The sequence below is a fragment of the Brienomyrus brachyistius genome, chromosome 1 (genome assembly GCF_023856365.1).
Source record: "Brienomyrus brachyistius isolate T26 chromosome 1, BBRACH_0.4, whole genome shotgun sequence".
In the NCBI taxonomy this organism is placed as follows: domain Eukaryota; kingdom Metazoa; phylum Chordata; class Actinopteri; order Osteoglossiformes; family Mormyridae; genus Brienomyrus; species Brienomyrus brachyistius.
Window position 1 is genome coordinate 35,433,899 of NC_064533.1, and position 21,207 is coordinate 35,455,105.

General features: G+C 43.4%; 1 protein-coding gene across 5 annotated transcripts; it reads left to right on the forward strand.

Annotated features, from left to right (window-relative positions):
- Nucleotides 1-1,071: 1,071 nt before the first annotated feature.
- LOC125747773 (transmembrane protein 198-B-like) lies at nt 1,072-18,137 on the forward strand. Of its 5 annotated transcripts, none has more exons than XM_049023285.1 (6): nt 1,072-1,130; nt 12,220-12,346; nt 12,496-12,755; nt 13,205-13,780; nt 15,233-15,492; nt 15,881-18,137. In XM_049023285.1, the coding sequence occupies exons 3-6, from the start codon at nt 12,587-12,589 to the stop codon at nt 16,034-16,036; spliced, it is 1,161 nt and encodes a 386-aa protein (XP_048879242.1). In that variant the 5' UTR covers nt 1,072-1,130; nt 12,220-12,346; nt 12,496-12,586; the 3' UTR covers nt 16,037-18,137. The 5 variants fall into 5 exon arrangements, with proteins under 5 accessions (XP_048879242.1, XP_048879216.1, XP_048879224.1 ...); XM_049023259.1 differs by lacking the exon at nt 1,072-1,130 and adding an exon at nt 1,328-1,467; XM_049023267.1 differs by lacking the exon at nt 1,072-1,130 and adding an exon at nt 1,378-1,467 and having other exon boundaries at nt 12,224-12,346.
- Nucleotides 18,138-21,207: the final 3,070 nt, after the last annotated feature.

Consider the following 21,207-nt stretch of genomic DNA (forward strand, 5'->3'; position numbering starts at 1 on the left):
GCTAGCATCCATACACTCATCTTCCTTCATCTCTTAAGCACTGCTCAGAAACTGAAGAGCACAAGCCAGAGGACATCTTGGACAGGATACTACTGCTTTCTACTTAAGATCTAAATGTTACAAAATGCCTCAAAGATTCGTACATTTATTTACACGCATATTTAGTTTTTCTTTTTTCAATTGCTAATTCTTTTTCATAGAAATAGTCATTGTTCAAATTTAATATAAAACAATCCCAATTAATATCTACAACTGGAAGTATTAACTACTGATGACTCCTATAGCTAATTTTTTGTTTGCTCATCCAGCAAGTTACCGTAGCTCCTTTCTTTGTTTTTTTTTACGTTAGATTAGATTCAACTTTATTGTCGTCACACAAAGTACAAGCATGCAAACAGCAAAATGCAGTTTGGCATCTAATCCAAAAGTGCAAAACATAGGTCTAAATAGTCTGAATTGTTAAAACAGTTGTATATAGTTGTATGAAAATTAAACAATAACATTTCTAAAGTGTTATACACGGTGTGGTATAAATAACGACTATTTACAGCATTTTCAAGCAGCTGTGTAAAACCCTTCCCTCAAGACATGACACATATCTTTTTTTGGTACAGAGCATCTCTCTTATCTTGGAATTTGACCCATAAATGTTGATAGGCTTAACAGTCCCAACCACGAGTCAGACTAAGCAGCAGCCTGTCTGTCTTCCACTGATGCCTGCCATCGTCACAGAACTGCTGAGCAGGTTTCACGCTACGGAGGTTCCATAGTGCAACTTCCAGAGATTGTGGTTTACTAAAAAAATAATAATAATAATTAATCGTAATTTTTCATACTTATACTTCACGTTTTATTAATTGCCATTAATAGTTATATCACTGAATATTTTAATACTGCCGGCACATAGATGCAGTTATGTCATACAAAATTCAAATGTCAGGCTGTTTCGTCTCATATTTTCCCCCATTCGTGTTTTGATGTTCCACAGCCCTGCGCCCTTCCCGTAATGGTACACTCCAACCTAAATGAAGTTCCTCTTTGGTGGATTGGACTGAATATCCTATATAAGCATCGCTGATTGTATGGGTTGTAAGGAGGAGCCTACGAATGGGCGTAAAATAGTTTTAATGGTAATAACAATAATAATAATAGAATCGAGGCCCTGGGTATTGTCAGGTGTACGTTATCGCTCGTTATTATCTGTTAAGCCTCCAGGTTAATTCGGATATGATTATACGTGGAGAGGTGATATTACCCTAACACTCGCTTCGGGGTCTTTGTTTTAATGCACCACGATTGGAAAAGGCAGCAGAAAACTGGATGTAGAGGACCGCCGACTTGCGGCGTTTTAGAATGGGGAGCGGGCTGACCTGCCGGAGATGCGGATCTCAGATCCAGCGAGTTAAAGCGGTGGGAGCAGCGGTGTTTCTGGCAGCGGTGTTTCTTCGGTCCTGAGTTGAAGTGGGGGTGAGTGGTGATGCGCCTCTCATCTTTGTTAACAGGGAGAAAACGGCACGGAATTACTGGAATGTAAAGACTGGGCGAAGGCGGTTTAAGCGAGCCTGTTTTCGATGTGGGGAATATAAATACATAATACACTGAGTGTGATAAAGAGATGCTGTCGTTAGATTTACTATCCGATTTACTAACCGAATAATAGAAATATTATTTTAACGTCGGTTAATGGAACCGCACTTCTATACGATACAGTACGCGTTTTGGTGTTTTTTCCTCATTAATCGTAACCCAAACACCCACGTATTCATTACGACCCTTAGACTTAAATGAGCATTTATCGCTCCAGATAATTGCGATCAGTCCGGCCAATGTTTCTGTCACACCTATTGTTCATTCATCGTGCCGTTCCTTGGCGTCTTTTGTGTTATTTGCACCGAGTAAACCATAAGATTTTTTTTAATTATCACCCTTATTAGTTTAATTGTTTTCCCGGTGACTTCATCTTTTATAAAGAGGTATTAAGCTGAACGTATTTTGGTCTTTATTGTTTAGTGTAATAAGCGTGGCTGTGTGTAAACAAGCGAACCGGATTAACCCTTTGCTTGCCGCCTCTCGCGCAGTACATGATGTAGTGATGTGTGTGGTGAGACTGTATAATCAATCGCCTTTATCGAAACGTTTTCAAATCCCACAGCAACAAAGACGATGCAGAGGAGTGCTATGAATATTTCTTATTCTCCTGAACTTAAACCATGCCTGTTGATGTCTGTTTCAGATTTGATTCATCATATTGTAACGGGTCTGTTTGCATACACCGAGTATTATTGTAATGAATGGAGATAAACGAAAAGTCGGAACTCAGTGGCTTTTAAAAGATAGTGGGGACACGATTGATTCAGAAGTTGGTATGTGCATCAGTGGACAAGGAGAAAGAGACATCAGCCGTGGATATCTTTAACGTATGTTAAACACCTCTTCTTCGAGAGCAATGTAAGTTTGCGGTATTGCTACAGCATTCTTTTCAGTCTAAATTTCTGACGTGACGGAAGATTTAATTGCAATGCTTGGCTTGTGTAAGACCGATATAGTTTACGTGCTGTCGTCTTCTGGACTGCTGTGTGAGTGTGTGGCCACTGACATATGTTTATGGGTTAAACCTATGCGAAGCACTCCACAGTTTGGTGGAGTGCGTCAGATCGCAGGCAGGTGAGTTATATAGGTACAGTTGGGCTTAGATGGTGATTTCTAGCTTTGAGGGGTGCAAATATGCTGACAGCATTGACTGTGTTTTGCAAACAAATTCGTTAATGATACACACACATTTTTGATAGTAAACCTTTTGTATTGTTATCTGATATAATTACAGATTTAACAGTTAATTTAAGTACTTCAGAGTTTTATGTCATGCATTATTAATGGCACTTGTGAAAAGTCATGTTGTATAATTATTACCAAACACTTGGTGGGTTAGAGAGAGAACTGGCTTAGGGTTGTGAGGTTGGGGGATATAATGTTACGAATATATTATAGATCATTGTCTCTAAATATATTGCATGTCACTGTGAATTGCCCGCTAAGCCATCTGTACAGTTAATAGTGAGCAGTAGGGCAGCGTAATAAATTTAATTAGAAATGTCATACTCTAATGCAGCTTTTGGAATTAATGCATACTTCGTTAATGTTTTCTGGGCATTTGTCCACATTGTAAAAGGATTTAGAGTTGCATTTTTTTTCTAGAACAAAATATGACCATTGTACAGCCTTAGTAAACCATGGAGGTTGTCTGTGATGTATATGAAGAGTGGACAGGCTGGAATTGCATGAGACATTGTGTGCTCTCTGAACGGTGACAGCGTTTGTTTGACAGTTTGATGTGCTGAGTTGGTGGAATACAGAGAGTGAGTGCCATGAGATGGGTGCCTGAAATGAATAATATCAAACTATTTTAAAATAAATAGTGCTAAAGTATGGTATTTGCCCAGTTATAGCAGTTATATAAACAGTGTGAGAATGGCTGGTGAGGCATGTGCATTTTGGGATGGACAGTGACTGGTGTGCTGGTTACTCACTTTTTCCTGTGTTAAATAAGGAGCTACGCTGTTCATTGTGATTAACCTGGAATAAGCTGACCTGGGCAGCTGCTTTCCTGTCAGTCTGGTTTTCTTATCAGTCCCTGCTGATAGGTTAGAATTTGTTGCTCAAGTAACAAACAATAGAGGTGTGTATGTGTGTTGGGGGGGGGGGGGGGGGGGGGTGCTCACTGAGTCATATTGTGACTGTGTACAGAGAAAGAAAGGCACCAGAATGAAGTACGATATGAAAGTCAGTTTAAATCTGGTGAATTAAAATGACTGCTGTGTGCACTATTACAAGAAATATCTAATTAATTTTATTTGATCATTGCAGTCCTCAACATTTTATTTCTGAGAAGAAAGATGATGATAAAATGCTTTGGGACTTAGGGTAGGTTGTTACTGTATTTTCACACCAGCTTTTGAAATCTGACATTCCTTTAAAATAGTTCAGCTCGATAACCAAGTTAAAATTTGTTTTCACTTTCATAGAAGAAAACTTGTGCCTTCTAAAGGGCTTTAATTGTCTTATTTCTGTGTGAATGCTTCTATGGCAAAGCACAGCACAATCATAATTTAAATTCAGCTTTACCTGCAGCAGGATTCAGCGTGTTAGTCATTCTCATGTCTGATTTTGTAGAATGATTCTAGGGCGATAGTTTGGCCTGTTGTTATTCCACTTATTGACCCAGATGGGTGTGTGCGCATGGGCCTTTGCTGGAGACGTCAACACTAACTGGGAGGCTGGACCCGTAAGGGGTAAGCCAGGCTTTTAGGAAAGCCTCTTTGGCTCTTTGTCAACTTCACAGATGAGCCCTAGGGCTTCTGGGAAACCACTGTCATTGCAGCAGCTGTTCCTGGTTCAGGTCTTGCCATAGAGCTTCGCCATCTGGGGGACCCTGGCAAACAAAGACTGAATCCTGCATCTCAGCAAGCCGGAAAACTGCAACACTATTCCAAGTGTCTGTTTTCCATTTAATAATAAAAAATATATATATATTTTGCTTGTTAGGCATTTTTACATCTTCTTTGTTGTCAATGGCATCTAGTGCATCTAGAATCGGTTTCCGGGATTTTCATAGGTACATGGACTGTTCTGCAACATTCCTAGTGAAACCTGCAGCAGTTACTGCCACAAGGATTTTGTCTTAAATCTTAATGTCACACTGTCGATACCGGGGATCTTTGTGCTGTCCGTCGTTGCTTTATGGCTGTTTGGAATCTGTCTGCTTGTCTTTGCTGTCAGCATTGAACTGTCTGACCTGCGGTAAATAACTTTTCATGAATTGCCACAGAAACACTGAGGCTTTACATGCGTGAAATTGCAGTGGGAGTAGGCAGTGTGTTATGTTGTTGACATGTTTCTGAATGTCCCTGCCAGATTTTTATTTGGGAAGGCGTTGTCTGCATTTTCTGCTCTCACCCTTCCTCTCTGTGTTACAGGGCTATGCAGCAAATCTCTTCAAGTCTCTTGGCATTAAATTATAGCCTCTTGGAGAACCTATGTTATGTCAGCTGAACGACTGACAACACTTGACCCACTCAGTGGGTTATGGTGGACTCTTACCACCAGCTGGGACCTAGAAGGTTCTCCAGGCAGCTTGGGGGCACCTAAAAACTGTGCTGCATGGACCACTGGAGACTACTTGTAGGGGGAGAGACAGGAGAACTTTAGTTCATCCCACATCACTGGCAACCAGTATCTCTCAGGCGTTCTGACTTTCAGCAAAATGCTACAGTCGGCACTGCAACTTCCCAGAGACCCCTAAGGACCCGGCTTTGGTTACAATGCAGGAGTGAGGACTGTGAGCCTATGAGATCTGTGATCAAACTGTGATGCTGTTTAAGATTGAGAATCTAGTACTATTTTTATGAAATGTCAATTTTTAGAGGGAATATGTTTACTACACGAGACGAGCAATCGCTAAACTTCCAGAAAGTGATGAAAAAGGTCTTTAGGTGTGACAGATAAGCCAAACACAAGTGTATTAGACGCTGTGTTCATGAACAGAAGGTCACTGGATCAAGTCCTATGGCCGGCTGTGTGATTTTGCTGTTGGACCCTTGAATAAGAGCCTTAACCCCGGTTGCCCCAGGGACTGACTGACCCTGCTTTCTTACTTGTATGTCGCTTTGGGTAAAAGTATCTGCTAAATACATACATGTCATCTTACTTCAGTTTTCGAGCAGTGAACATTAGGAATGATAAATAGGATACTACTGAAAGCTATGATTTGTCATTTGACATCTTTCTTAGGATGCTAACTGAACTTGTAAGAGTCATAAGTTGAACGTTGCCAATCTCTCCCATGAAAAGTGCCTATGACTCAAAACTGTAGTCAGCATCGGCAACTGAAATCAATACACATATAAAAATAGCAGAAAATACTGGGTCACCTGCTGTACCGATCGTATTGCTAATACCATGCCATCTGGTAACCTTTGTCACTGAACTTCTCTTTTCTTCCTACTGTGCTTTCAGATACAACTATCACGCTGACATCAGAATGTAGTTTGCAAAAGTGTTTCAGCTTTTACAGTATGTTCGGGCAGCTTCTGTAATGATTTCATGGGGACTATTGCGCTAGGGCAGGGCCATTTGGGAAGTGCTCAGGAGCGCCTATGACGCTAGGGCAGGGTCATTTAGGAAGTGCTCAGGAGCGCCTATGACGCTAGGGCAGGGTCATTTGGGAAGTGCTCAGGAGCGGCTATGACGCTAGGGCAGGGTCATTTGGGAAGTGCTCAGGAGCGGCTATGACGCTAGGGCAGGGCCATTTGGGAAGTGCTCAGGAGCGCCTATGACGCTAGGGCAGGGCCATTTGGGAAGTGCTCAGGAGCGCCTATGACGCTAGGGCAGGGCCATTTGGGAAGTGCTCAGGAGCGCCTATGACGCTAGGGCAGGGTCATTTAGGAAGTGCTCAGGAGCGCCTATGACGCTAGGGCAGGGTCATTTGGGAAGTGCTCAGGAGCGCCTATGACGCTAGGGCAGGGTCATTTGGGAAGTGCTCAGGAGCGGCTATGACGCTAGGGCAGGGCCATTTGGGAAGTGCTCAGGAGCGCCTATGACGCTAGGGCAGGGTCATTTGGGAAGTGCTCAGGAGCGGCTATGACGCTAGGGCAGGGCCATTTGGGAAGTGCTCAGGAACGACTATGACGCTAGGGCAGGGCCATTTGGGAAGTGCTCAGGAACGGCTATGACGCTAGGGCAGGGTCATTTGGGAAGTGCTCAGGAGCGGCTATGACGCTAGGGCAGGGCCATTTGGGAAGTGCTCAGGAGCGCCTATGATGCTAGGGCAGGGCCATTTGGGAAGTGCTCAGGAGCGGCTATGACGCTAGGGCAGGGCCATTGAATGAAACCATCCTTTGACCATTAATTTACTGGTATATGGTACTAACCCAGGGTTAGAAAGATTGACAGTTTCAGTACTTTTTTTTTTCCCCCAGTGAGTCATGAGTTTCCGTTTAGAGCCGCTGTGATTCTGTCTCACCTGCCCGCGTTGATATGCATGAGGTCCAGGCAGGCCGTAACCATGATAGAAGAACGGTATTCTTACGGTATTCTGTATCTTTTTGTGGTTATTCCCACTGCTGTATGGTCACCTTTGGTCACAGGACTGTGTTTTATATATGGTGCAGTTAGTATTAAAGTAGCATCTGATTTTTTTTCCTTTAAGAAGGAGTACCCAGAAGGTGCTGAATACGATCGCGTGCCTCTGTGTGTAGCGTCTTCAAAATTTAATGATGGTTTAAGTTTCTTCTGCTTCCGACTTCAATCTGAACTGAAAGCAGTGTCATATGTACAAAGTACAATGAAATGTACTTTAATGCTTTTTCCACAGACTAAAGACAATCAACAGGGCAATCGATCGTTGCGGTACAAAAAATACTAAGTAGGCCTGGGTCATGTGTGATACAACGACATTGCAAGCTATGCACATGCAATTCTTACATCGCAGCTGGGTTGAGATCAGGCTATTACATACCGTCATGTTGTCCAGACATTATACCTCAGTATAAGGTATTTTCATAAACAACGTTATTTTCCGATACATTTCAGATGTTATGGTTTAAGTGGCTATTCTGTTAACTGGTGAGAAGCGCGTTCATGTAACATGCATTCACTTATTTTTTGTACTAGATGGAAGGGGATTCCTCAACTTTGGAGGCCGAATAAAATAAGTAAAATGCACGCTAATGCAGAAAAGAACTTGTCCTGCATGTTTGTAAATATGACAAACATGCATGTAGTTGTGAAGATAATGTAGCAGCCTATGAATATAAAACTGAATCTCTTATGGAAAAAAAAGTGCTCTTTAAGTAGGCCTGTATATTTTATGTAACCCTAAGTATGTGCATGGACAATTACGAATATTTACAATTTTAATTAATTTTTCCAAAATTGACGAATCTACCACCACCACAAATCTGTTGTGGGTGTGAGATCTGCATGTGCTCTCTGAGCCAATCATAATCATTTTCATTCTTTGCTGTTGAAATCAGCCGTAGACACGTTTGTGAGAAATTTAATTTTTATATTTAACTCCTTTTTGTTTATAAATTTTGGCAATAGTTTTTTTTCCAATATTATGCAACCGTAATATTAACTACTATGAATGATATAACATATAATGTAACATTCAACATGAGGTAGTGAAGTGATATGTGGCAGAGCAAAGTACCAAAATTAAGTACAACAGTGGGTAGAATATAGAGAATGCAGCAGCAGTATTACTAAATTAGGAACTTGCTGTGGAAGCAAAACATTTCATTGCACAACCAGAACAAACAAGTTAGACTGGAAACAAATGGGCCGATTGAGATGGTTTCCTCACACTGCCCCTCTGGTGGACATAACTTTTAATCCCCAAGATTATCGTACACTACATGTGAAAATATGAAAATAGTGTTGCTTGGGTAGGGAAGGTCAAAAGGCCCATACTTGTCGAAGTCTTGCCTAGATATTTATTAATCACTTTGAAAATCTGAAGCATTCTGGATATTAATTTAGTTATAACATTCTCAATGGTATAATGTATTGGAAACATCTATCACATTATCTATTGTGTTATTCATTCTCGATACATGAAACACATTTACGTCAGCATTGAAATATTATTGAAGGGCTGTTAATGTGAAAATATCGAACATCTTTAGATTTTTTTTGGCCTTCTATACTAGCATAGCAGCAGCATGCATGAACAAACTCACTGAGCGTAGAGTATAAACCAGCCCATACTTGTTATCCTTGCAGTAATTTTTTTCCGATATTTATATTGGGCCTTCAAATCAGTCTTCGCAAGGCGCTGAACAAGGGAGTGGCAATGCATTACTATCATTTAATAATGTTGCATGAAACGGAATAAGTTGGAGGGAAAGAAATAATCCCAGAAGACAATGAAGCAAAGAAACCGAATACTTCTGTACAAGGTGGAAGAAAGCCAGGGGTGATTGGCTGCCCCCCCAACCCCGGGCATACTAACATTGTAAAATACAAAGAAAAGGAGGCTGCTTAAATAAAACTGAGGGTTCAGCCAGGGTCCATAAGTGAGTCTGTTCTCCAAGCAGCTCTGCATAAGCCAACAGATTGTAGGCCACACCCCTGATTCGCAGTTCATAAGCTGTATCCATGTCGCGCCTCCTTGGGACTGAACCAGCACTCCCTCCCTGGGCACCATCCAGACATGTGGGGAGGAAAGCAGAGGACATGGGTGCCCAGAAAATTCATACACACAGTGAGGGACAAACACTGTAGACCAAACAGGCTTAGTTACAGTGTTATGCTTTAATGTGTGAGTAGCCAGACTAAAGTAAAATGTCTTCAATTGTTTAAAAACGGACCAATTTGTCATCCTGAAGATGAGGTAGCAGACCGTTCCCTAATACAGGGGTCCTGTAGCAGAGGGCTGTACCACCAGCTGTTACTTTATATGTGGGATGTCAAGGAAGCCTGTGTTCTGTGATATCAGTGTTCGATGTGGTTTGTAAACTTGGATCAGTCGTGTAAGGTAGGCTGGTGCTAGACCTCTGAGGAGTGCCTTGTATGTAGGAAGGAGAGCTTTGAAGTCAGTCCTGAAGCTAACAGGAAGCCAGTGCAGGGAACTAACAGCTGGTTTTGTGTTTGAACTTCCTGCTTGTGGTGACAATTCTTGCTGCGACATTGTAAATACATTGTAAGGTATAATGCAGAGTGTGTGGTTCATGGTGACTGAGCATTACAGCATTCCAATCTGCTATATACATCTATTGGTTTTTCGATGTCTTGAATAGTGAGAAAATGCTGCGGTTTGGCAATGTTCTGTAGCTCTAGAAAGCACACTTTTGATAAATAACAGCTGATCGGTCAGAATTTTCTGCTGTTGGAAATTCATTGTTCATACAAATATATCTAAAAGAAATGGAAGTACATTTACTGGAGAGGTCAGCAGACACCGGCAAAGATACTGATTTGCTGAAGGAATTAGTTTCTATGAGCTTCAGGTTCTTTTTTCCATTGACCAAGTTCAGTTTAGCTTAAAGTAACCCAGAATTTATCAATAAGATGAACTTTGTCAAAGACGGTCTTGTATTTATGCCTGAGAGGAAGCCTGACAGGAAATCTTGAGCTTAACTGGCAGGTGGGTATGAGAGCCGGTGCCTTTTGTGATTAAGCTGCTCGCCTACTAAAATCCTTCTATCTTTTCTGAGTTTCAGCATGGTAGGTTTATCCAGCTTGTGGAACCCCGTGGTTTGTCATTGGCCACTTTACATGGAACTTTGAGCAAAACGGCAAAAAAAACCCATCAACAATACAAGTAATCCACCTTCCTGTATCAGTTGTTTAGGATTGCCTTTAGCTTGGATCTTGTCCCAGGAAGCAGCCTTACTGACAGTCTCATGGAAAATGTAGAGGCACCGTTTCATGGCATGTTTTTGAACTGGGGGAGCAAACACACGCAACACGTGAGAACATGCATCCGTGTGCCCACGGGCGGGAATCGCACCCACAGACCTGTGGCCGTCATACTACCCTCTGAGTCATTAAGCTCACAATTAACAATAATTAATTGTTATTACAGTGTTCTGGTTTGTTTTCGTGTTAAGCTCTGTATTTTGCCACTATTTGGCACCCTGTGCCAGTACTCAAGGAAATTCAATTCAGCTTAATTTCTTTTTGCTAGTGTGATGCGCAGTAATTTCAGGCTAGCATGTTTGGCAGGTGAAGAGTGATTTAGCTGCTTGAGAATTCAGTTTAGTTCAGTTTGTAAAGCCTTCATGCCTCGCGAACCTCTTTCCTTTCTCTTTAAGAGGAGAAGAACACTGGCATGATTTTGGTTTTGCAAAGAGTTTTAAAAACCAGCCTTGTTTCCCTCACGTCTGTTTTGTTACCGCCTCGAAGCGCAAGGCTGTGAAATGGCACAGAGCGCACCCTGACTGAGCTTCACGCTGTCCTGTCAAGGAACAAGCAGCGCTGTAGAGGAAGGAATTGGAGATTGGTCTATCCAGGTCAGCAGGGAGTGGACCAGAACCACAGAAGTGCTATTTATCTTTAACTCTTTTGTCCAGCAGGGGGCTGAACAAATAAGAACCCACTCTTATATCTGGGGATTTGTCTCCCATGCTGACAATTCTTCTGTGTATAAAAATCTTCTTATACTTGATGGTGTCATGAAATAAAGCATTATTGCATACATTGCAGTCATTGTTGGACTGTTGCAATATATTTTAGGCCTTATAGGTTGCTGTGACAGTGTGTGCATTTCTTTATTACAATGCAAATAAATATCCGTCCAGCTTCCATACTGCTTATCCAGAATGGTGTCAGTTCGGCAAAATGAAAATTGTTTGCGACCAAGGTGTTAACAGTCTTCTGTAGCTGCAAACCGCAGTTTGGTGGTAAACACATTTTGGTTCCATTTTGTACTGACAGTCTAATATTATGGTGACGTTTTTATCTCAAGCAAACTGTACTTGTTGTCAGTGGTTCTCTGGAGAACATGATATTAAAGAAGTTTGGGGTTGGGGCAGATGATTGTTGGTTAGCGTGGTCATGAAAACCCGGTCAGCAGGTGGCGTTGTGGTTAAGGCACTGTACATGTGACATTTGCTAGCAGGGAAACTGCTTTTCTGCAGAGTACTAAAGCTCAGTGACATCAGCAGAGTATACATTTGTATAATTAGAGAAAACAATCCTTTTATGAAAGAAATACTGTAGCTGTGTTTGTAAAGGTTTATTTTGTAGTTGTTTACAAAAATCACGTCATGGTCTAAATAAGATGGGGCTGAGAATATGGGGAGGACAGACTAAGCAGGACAGGGTTGGCCTTGGGGCCAGATGGTGGAGCTCATTTATTTTTTATCTCTCATATGTCACAGGAATTGAAGTCTGTCATTTTAGTGGGTGTATGACGATTGTATCACGATGGTGACTCACTGTGTGTTTTGATGCTTTTTTGTAAAGACGTTTCACCATGCATCTGTGTTGTCTTGTTGTGACGCATAATACCTTTCTGTAGAGAGTGGAGGGTCATGGACCAGCAGCCCCTTCCATTGAGTTTGGAGTTACTGGTCATAATAATGCGTCCATCAACCGTGCACTTGGAGATCCAGTGATGGTTCACTGGAAATACAGTGTGTGGATAAGGAGAAATAAGATGGGATGTAAGAGAAACTTGGCAGGCAGAGACTAAGGTGTAACTTGTCGCTTTTTCAGGAAGGTTACTGGATGACATCTCACAAACCTGCACCGCTGACAGTCTGCCAACAGATGTTAGGAACGACTCTTGTGAAGGGAAGATTAAAGATCTACTGATTCAGGGGCAAGAGGGCAAGAGAGAGGGGCAAGTTTTTTTTTATTTATTTTTTTCTCCTCCCAAACATCCCTCTTTAGTATTTGTTCAGTTGGTGCCTGTGGAAGTTGCTGAGGATGTAGGAAGACTGTGTTTGCCTCAGAATTGCCAATCCTATGTTCTGCTCTATGTCTCCACAGGTGACTCGCGTGAATGGGAAGTACTTCCTAATTGGCCCCATCTGGTCCCACCCTAATCCCCCCCAACCTCAGCCCCTGAGCTCGCGTTGCCATGACGTCCACGCTGCAGACGCTGGCCTTCAAGCTGGCCCCCCCAGCACGGGACAGCAGCCCCGAGCGGCTCTATAGCTGTGAGGAGCGGATCGAGCGGCGCTACGAGATCGTGCCTTCGGTCGTCTGCTCCATGTGCTGCCTCTTCGGCATGATCTACTGCTTCTTCGGTAAGCTCTACCTTGTTGGGGGTGTGTGTGTGTGTGTGTGTGTGTGTGTGTGTGTGTGTGTGTGTGTGTGTGTGTGTGTGTGTGTGTGTGTGTGTGTGTGGGGGGGGGGGGGGGGGTGCTTCAGGGTCAGGAGGGACTGTGCACTATTTGGCTGGACTGAATAACAAGTCCAACCCAAATGGTGCCTTTACGATCTACCTGAGCTGTTTTTAGCCCTGATTGGGCTCTGGCAAAGTGGATGAGAATCTTATTTTTAAATCTTAAATAAGCTGATGTTTCTTCCTGGTCTGTTCACTATCACATACAGCAGTTTCCACCAGCTCATGAACATTGTTTTCCTCTCCTTGGCTTCCTCTTCCTGTCTCTCTCCCTCTACTTCCTTTCCCTTTCTACCCCCTCTGCTCCTCTCCACATCCTCCTCCTGTTCTGGCTGCTTTTCCTCCCGCAAGGCTACCGCTGCTTCAAGGCGGTGATGTTCCTCACGGGCCTGATGTTCGGCTCCGTCGTCATCTTCATGCTGTGCTACAAGGAGCGTGTGCTGGACACGCAGCTGAACGCGGAGGCGAGCGCGGGCATCGGCCTGGGCATCGGCGTGCTCTGCGGCCTGGTCACCATGCTGGTGCGCAGCGTCGGCCTCTTCATGGTGGGCCTGCTGCTGGGGCTGCTGGTGGCGGTGGCTGCGCTGCTGACCATGGAGGAGTTCTACCACCCGCGCACGGTCTGGGTGCCGCTGGGCATGCTCCTGGGCTCCGGCATGCTCTTCGCCGTGCTGGCGCTCCGCTGGGAACGCTGCTTCACCACCCTCTCCACCGCCGTCTTTGGTTCCGCTGTCATCACGGTCACCGTCGACTACTTTGCCGAACTCTTCGCGCTGGTGCACCACGTCTACGAGCGGATCAAGGTGGCCCCGGCCCAGCCCGTGTGCTGGTTCACCTGGGTTGTCCTGGGGGTGTGGCCCGTCCTCACAGTGCTGGGTATCGTAATCCAGTGGAAAGTCACTGGGGAGGGGTACTCTCACACAGAGGGTAAGTCTGTGTTTGTAAAACTCTTGATTATTAATTTGGTCAAGTTATATTGGGGGGGAAGCAGCTATTAGTGATGTGTATTTAGATCACCTGCATTTCTGTGAGATCACTTGCAGAGTGGTGACTATGTGGAGTTCTGGAGGACTGGTTCTGTGTGTGACATGAGCATAACCCCTCCCACTTACTCTCACGGTGTGAGATGAACACTCCCATCATGCCCCACTGTGTAACAGAAGCCTGCGGTTCAAAGAGCGAGCAGAAAGCAGCTGCCGTGAGGCCATCACCATGGCGACACCCGCTGCCATGACTGGATTAAAAGTTCCGATGATGCAACAGAGGGGGCAGTGGAAGTCATCAAAACAAGCGGCAGAACCGTCTCTCTTGTAGTCGATGCTTTTATGGGACACCGTAAAAATTATGAGAATGAAAGAGGAAGCGTGTCGGGCAGCTGTCTAGGGCTGTCTTGTGTGTCAGAGACGGCAAAGCTTTCACTCCGTCTAGCGTTTAATGCAATGGCAACTACAAATGTGTCCGAGAAGCTGTCATAACTTGTTTGAGCAAGCATAGCGGTGATCGTCCATCCATCCACCTTCAAAACACTTATTCAGCAGAGGGCCGTTCGGGTAACAGTGATACCATCCCTTCCAGGCTGATATGCTACACAACTCACTTCCTTTGCGCAAAAGGAAAGAGGATGTTGAATATTGAATATGAGTTTTGAATATGTTGAACCAAACTAGAAAGAAGAGAGGAGTCTTTGATAGGGTAACAAAAAAAGTCCTTACTTCAGAAACATGGAGCTACTTCTCATTACAAAGTTATTGAAGTTTTGGTGGATTCAGAGTGTGACCTTCCACACACAGCAACCTGATTCAGGGTTTAATTTTCAGAACTTTGAGCATGAAACTATAAAGTATCTATATGGTGCTGAACTCTTGATGTGGTGCTTTTATACACCATCAGCCAAAGTGTTTGTGTATGAATGTGTGTGTCTACAAGTGTGACAGTAACAACTGGTGTCCATAATAAGTGTGTGTGTGTGTGTGTGTGTGTGTGTGTGTGTGTGTGTGTGTGTGTGTGTGTGTGTGTGTGTGTGTGTGTGGGGGGGGGGGGGGGGTCATGTATATATTACATTGTGGGGACCCCTTGTCCAAACAATGTGATAACCTGTTGTTTTGACCTTGTGGGGACATTTTTCTGTTCCCGCAAGGGGAAACTAAGTTGTATAAAAATCTGTGAATGCAGTCAAAAACAAAAAAAAATGCCAGAAGTCTTGTGTTTTTATTTGGTTACTTATGGTTAAGGTTAGGGCTGGGTAGGGTTGAGATTGTCATTGCTGGGAGTAGTGTTATGTCCATGAGTGGAGAGTCCCACACAAAATGTCAATACAAACCTGAGTGTGTGTGACCAAAACTGCTTGCTAGCGCTAAGGATGTCTTACCGTCCCGTTAGTGATCATCAGCCGGCAGCAGCGTCGAATTCAGCTGATGCGGATACGTCAAAAGGAGGAGTGGAGGGAGAGGAGGAAGAGGAGGAAGAAGAAGAAGCAGCAGCAGCAACAACAACAACAGCAGCAGCAGCAGCAGCAGCAGCAGCAGGAACAGCAGCCCCACACCACGCACACACACCCGGCCAAGCCCCTCCCCACAGACCCCGCCTACCGCAGGAAGCCCAACCCCATTCGCCGCTTCGACGGCGATGTGCTGTCGCCGGTGAGGCAGACACTCAGTCTGTTTAAGAACAAACAAAAATGCTGGTTTCATAGGCAGCCAGGGGCCATAGTGCTGTAGTAAGTAAGTGAATAGATATTCCTGGCTGTTAATAGTCTAGCATTGACCCATCATAATGTCCCTTAGCAGTTGTTTAAACAAAAAAAAGTCTCTCTTTGCCAAATGTGATCGCACTATTTGTTTAAACAATTAACAAACCATTAAAAGCTGCCAACTCCTGTACTGGGTAAGCAGTTGGAAAACTGATGTATTGGTTTTAGTTATGTTTTATAAATCGGCTTCCTTTAGGAAATGTATAGTGAATAGTAAAGCATGTTTAATTATTTGACTGCATTTGAAACGTCCATTTCTGTATCTGTTTCCGTCGCAGAGTTACATCCAGAGTTTCCAGGACAGGCAGGTGGACAGGCGGAGATACCCTCGTGGTCGACTCAGGGGGGGGCCTCACACCACCATGGACCTGGACTATGATTATGGCTCCACGGTGCCCCTGACTGCCTCCGGGTGCCCGGCAGTGAGGGTGTAGCCCTGCAGGAGTGGGCCGGCGTCGTGGCCGCACTGATATTCTTCTGGCAGCATGAGAAGCGGATGAAAGCCCCGCCTCCCTTCCCAGCATGCCCCGTTGGGCCTAAGGCCACGGTCAGATTCTTTGCTAGCCGAGTGTCCTGAGCAAAGCCTCCCCCGGACCCCGTCACCCCAAAGGCCCATATTTACTAGGCATTTCCCATGGTTTAGACACGGCAGAATAATGGCTATATGTATGTGTCATATTTCATAAAGGAAGTGATTTCATTACTAGCTGTCTGTAAGCATGCATATACATTTGAATGTAAATGATGTGGAAATTAATTAAATACATATGTAATGGTAAAGGTAATGCAAATGAAACCGTTGGGTGCCATAAGGAAAAAAACATTGCCCGTATATTGCCCATATCTGTAAACCAAGTAGTACCTGCCACTTTAACTGAGCTTGAAATGTTATTGGTCAGAATGTTTTTAAAGTAAAATTGCAAACTCAGTATGTCTATTACCTATTGAAATAAGGGTTAGGGTTAAGCCGATAGCTTAGTAAATATGGGCCCCAGCTGTAAAAGTCTAGAACCCTTGATGCCCCTGGACTCTGCATGAGGCAGCTCCCTGTTTCTTTAGTCCTCTGAGTACCTTAACGTCCAGGGAGAACCTGAACCACAACCAAAACGACAGCATTCCGTCATCTTCTTAACCTTGAAAGATGCCACATTTTATTACGATTTTCCACATTTCATTCCAGTTCCTCTTAAAGAGGGAATGTTTGTAATGCTAACATCTACTGAAGGTGATGATTTCAGATTACAAGAAGTCACTCTCCACCAAGCTCTGTAATCTGTGAGTTGTGCCCTGGTCCTGTGTTCACAGCAAAGAGTTGGTCAGTTTTTACACTAGAACTATTAAAAGGCACTTTGGGGACCAGTATTGTGTTTCTGCCCCAGTCTCGGAATAACACAGCATTAACCTCTAGGACGTGCCGCTTTCAGCCATGCTGCCCCCTTGTGACTGCCGTGCTCTTGCTGTCTGAAACCTCTCCTCGCTGGCCTCATGTAACATGAGTCCCGTTCTTTTTTCAGGCCCTTGTCTCTGCCAACTGACAGGAAAGATATTTTTGCAAATCCAACTATACTAGAAGCCAGCCAAAACCGATCTCAGGAATTCCTTCTCAAAGGCTTGTGGGAAAAGGCTAGAATTGAGGAAAGGGCCTGTGTGTGTGTGTGTATGTGTGTTTTTTTTTTTTTTTTTGCTGAAATAGGCACAGAACGGTCTTAGGATGATAAAGCAGCAGTCTGATTAAAGCAGAATCGTTTTGGCTGCAGTGGGCTCAGTGGTCCCCTGTACAACAGAACCCAGGATAGTGAACTGGGGTAATGACCACCAAGCACAATGCACTGAAGGCTCTGCCTGTACTCGAGGCTTAGGATTCCCTGGCTGCCTAACTGGCAAAAAGTCCATTTAAGACACTTGAAAGTTATGTGTATAGGTGACAGTTTACATGTGTATCTTTCTGTATATAATAGACTGTTGAAGAGACACATTGTGGCAATGGGCGGAGAGGTAGGGGGCGAAACATGGAGGCAGCCCCTTCCCAGTTCCGTGGTTCCTTATGAGACCTTCCAGGAAAAGTGCATGACCATGTTGTTCTAGTGTGATCCTATCTTTTTATCTGGAAGGTTTGAGTGGCCGTCCCTGATTTGTAAGGGGCGAACAGCAGTCCTCACTTGGGCTTTCAGTATTTTGTAAAGCGCTAACCTTTATTGTATGTATACATTGTGCTGTACTCTTGATGTCACTGTTACACTGAAATTTCAGTTAGGGTTTTTTCCACTTTTGCATTGATTAATGAGTCTGGTATGAGTGTATGAGGTGTTAATGCTTATAGTTCTGTAGATTTGGGTTCTTGTAAAAGTATGATCCTTATTTAAATTGATTTTCGATTCATGTATACCTCTCTGCTCTGAAACAATGTTGCTGAAACAGCTCAATGATTGGAACCATGGAGGTCTGAACATGTTTTTTAAATTATTTTATTTATTGCTGTTGTACTAAAATGTGTCTTTGTATGGAACCAATAAAAAGATGTGATTTTACACCTTGCATTTGTCTGTTACTGTCCTATTTATCTTGGCTGTGAGTCCACCTGCATTTTTCATGTTGCAGGTGGATCTAGTGTATCCCTGGATTTCATAAGCAAATGTATTGAAATGAGGGGTCGGAGATCCATCTGGAAAGAGCATGAGTGAAAACGGAATCAGTCAGAAGAAGCTTGAATAACGCTCTGCGTAACGAGCGAATCCACCAAGCCAGGTGCATGACGTGGAGTTATTCTCACAGGAAGCGTCTACAGGTCCGAGATATAACCCGCAAATCACAGCCAGAGCCCCCTGCCAGGATACCAACAAGTATTAAGAATCATAAACCTAATGCTGATTAAACATTTTTAGGAGGCTGTATGATCACAGTTGAGGAGAATACTAGGATATAATTTGCCCAAGATCTGTGAATCATTATATTTGGGAAATTTGAAAAGAGGAGGTTTCTGGCAGTGAGATACTTGGTGAAAATTTGACTAGCAGCGGCTAAAAAATCAATCACCAGGAGATGGTGTAAAGAAGAGACCCCGACCACGGATAGCTAGAAGGACACTGTCAAGGAGATATGTGACCTTGAAAGACTTACACACAAATGGTTTTTGTGGAAAAATGCGCCCAGTGGACCATATATAATTCCCTTCACAGAGACACCATTGGGGGTAAGGAAACGTAATGTTTAGAGTTTTATACTCGATTCATGTGTGGCACTGGTGCGGTTACTTGTCTTTGTTCTTGACTTATTTGTATGTATTGTTTGAAATATTTATAAAATTTAAGTTAGAACAAAAGAATCGTAAACCTGATGGTGAACCAAAATAGATATGTGAGCCATACCACGTGGAGCAAACGTACCACGGAGAGTGCGTTGACCTGAAAGTCTCCATGGTAATTAGGGAATGAAATGCAGGTGTATTCTCTGCAGTGTGGTGTGAGCTGGCTGCCAGTGCTGGCTACAGGCAGGTGTGCAACACTCTTCCCCTCCACGACTACATGCTTCCATCTGCATCTTTGCAAGAGACCTCCTGGATGTTGCAGTCTGCAGGTCAAATGGTGCTCTGTCCTCCTCACAGATCTTGGGGACTACCTTCTAAGGTTGTCAGGAGGAGAAGGAGAAGATACAATGATGGTGGCAGTTCTCTAGGTGGGTCTACTGATTAATGCGTACTCTGAACACGATAAAACGAATATCACAAGAGTTAAAACACAAGAGGAATGACCCCAGTAACTTCTCCTTTTTTAATTCCCTTATAATTTATTAATGCAGGATACTGTAATAATGTTTTTTTTTGGATAAGTGAAATTGTGTCCCATTCTGCTTTAGCATACAAAAGGTACTTTGTGAATACGTGATTAAATAAACTAAGCTAAAACTTCTAGTATAAATAGCTTGGGAGCCATCTAAAGTCCCAAGACAGCTGACCTCTCTATCCCTACTCAATTTACTCCTCTATCTAAGTTTTATATTAGAAGTTAGTAACTAAATGTGCGAGCAAATTATTCAGGCTGTCCCCAATTTGCAAATGTGCCTAGTCTTGTGTCCTGTATCTTGTAACCGTCGTCTTCTGACCCCAAGAGAGTCCGAAGGGATTGGTGTAACACTCTAAAGCAGTGTTTCTCAATCTGGTCCTCTGACCCCGAGAGAGTCCGAAGGGATTGCTGTAACACTCTAAAGCAGTGTTTCTCAATCTGGTCCTCTGACCCTACAGCAGTCTACATTTCTGCTTCCTCCCAGCTGCCTACTGTGGGAGGATCGGGTTGAGAAAGACAGCCCCAAAGCAAGGTGTTTTACCTACAATATTATTTTACTGCTTCACTAAAATATCGAGCTGTATACATGGATAGAAAAAAGCATGAGTTAAGGAATAAAATATAAACGTTTGGTCGCCAGGCTACAGGGTCAAACACCATACTGTTCAGATTACTTTTGATGCTGTACATTCGGCCTTGATGATCTGTGTTGAATAGTTCAAATGAACCACCATTCTTTGGTAATTTACCTTTCACTTGTCTCCTAATCTGCACATCCACACTATTTTTGATAAATGCAGGAATTCTTTCTTTCAGCCCTCTAAACGGGAATGATAGAACATGTTTTTATAAAACTGCTTCTTAGCTCAAGGACACCCACATTGTCATGTGCACAGATTGTGACTGTAGCATTCTGACCATTTTGGATGTTATCCCAGTCTATCATCCACCTACTGTACAATACCACAAGTCCTGCAGCCCAAAAACATGACTCTTATTAAAACTAAAGTTCCAACGGAGCTTCGGAAGAGTAAGGGATTGCTGGTTGTACAGTGTCCTAATTTAATCTTAGGAGATTTACAGCTAGAGCTACCGAAGAATGTATTTCAAGCCATGGCGTTGAAACTGTTAATACGAAACTGCAGGCCTTTCATACTACGAAAGTAGTTCAGATAGGAAGACAAAGGCACTGTTCTCCTCAGACTCAATAAAACAGCTACAAAATGACTAATATGGATAACTGGTTCCTCTTATCACATCCAGCCATTTTACTAAAACCTATCATTGTTTAGAAAGACATGTAAATTGCTAGATTAATTTTGTTTTTGCAGGTACAATATATCACCTAATATTTAAATTAAACTGTGCTTGTAATAATGTACAAGAAAAGCACAAACTGGCATACATTGTGAAAGGATAAAAGTTGATTCATTGCAATGCCTGGCCCTACATAACCCTGTCCATGCATACACTAGCTGCTGAGCCTAGCCTACGTGGCTCAGAGCACAATGAAGGGCTAGACCCTGGATGGTCCATTGCGGGGCACATACCTGACTGCATTGAAATTGAAATTGTGCGTCTCACCTGTTTCCGGGTGTCTGTGGAGTTTGCCTGTTCTTACCATGTCAGGTGGGTTAATTGGCATCTCAGAATCATCCATTGTGTGTGTCTATGTCTTGAGATGGACTGGCATTCCATCCAGAGTTTGCCTCAGGCGTAAGTGAAGCTTAAGCCAATCAAGAACTAATCAGATGTGAGTAAGGACAGGTAACTGAACTATTAAATTAAGAAATATGCACTCTTTTGGTGGCCTGGCAGCCTGGCAC

Bases quoted from the DNA above. Each gene is read 5' to 3' on its own strand.
- LOC125747773 (XM_049023285.1), top strand. From the start codon at position 12,587: ATGACGTCCACGCTGCAGACGCTGGCCTTCAAGCTGGCCCCCCCAGCA. The intron at 12,756-13,204 runs GTAAGCTCTACC...TCCTCCCGCAAG, and splicing joins CATGATCTACTGCTTCTTCG to GCTACCGCTGCTTCAAGGCG. The intron at 13,781-15,232 runs GTAAGTCTGTGT...CCGTCCCGTTAG, and splicing joins GGGGTACTCTCACACAGAGG to TGATCATCAGCCGGCAGCAG.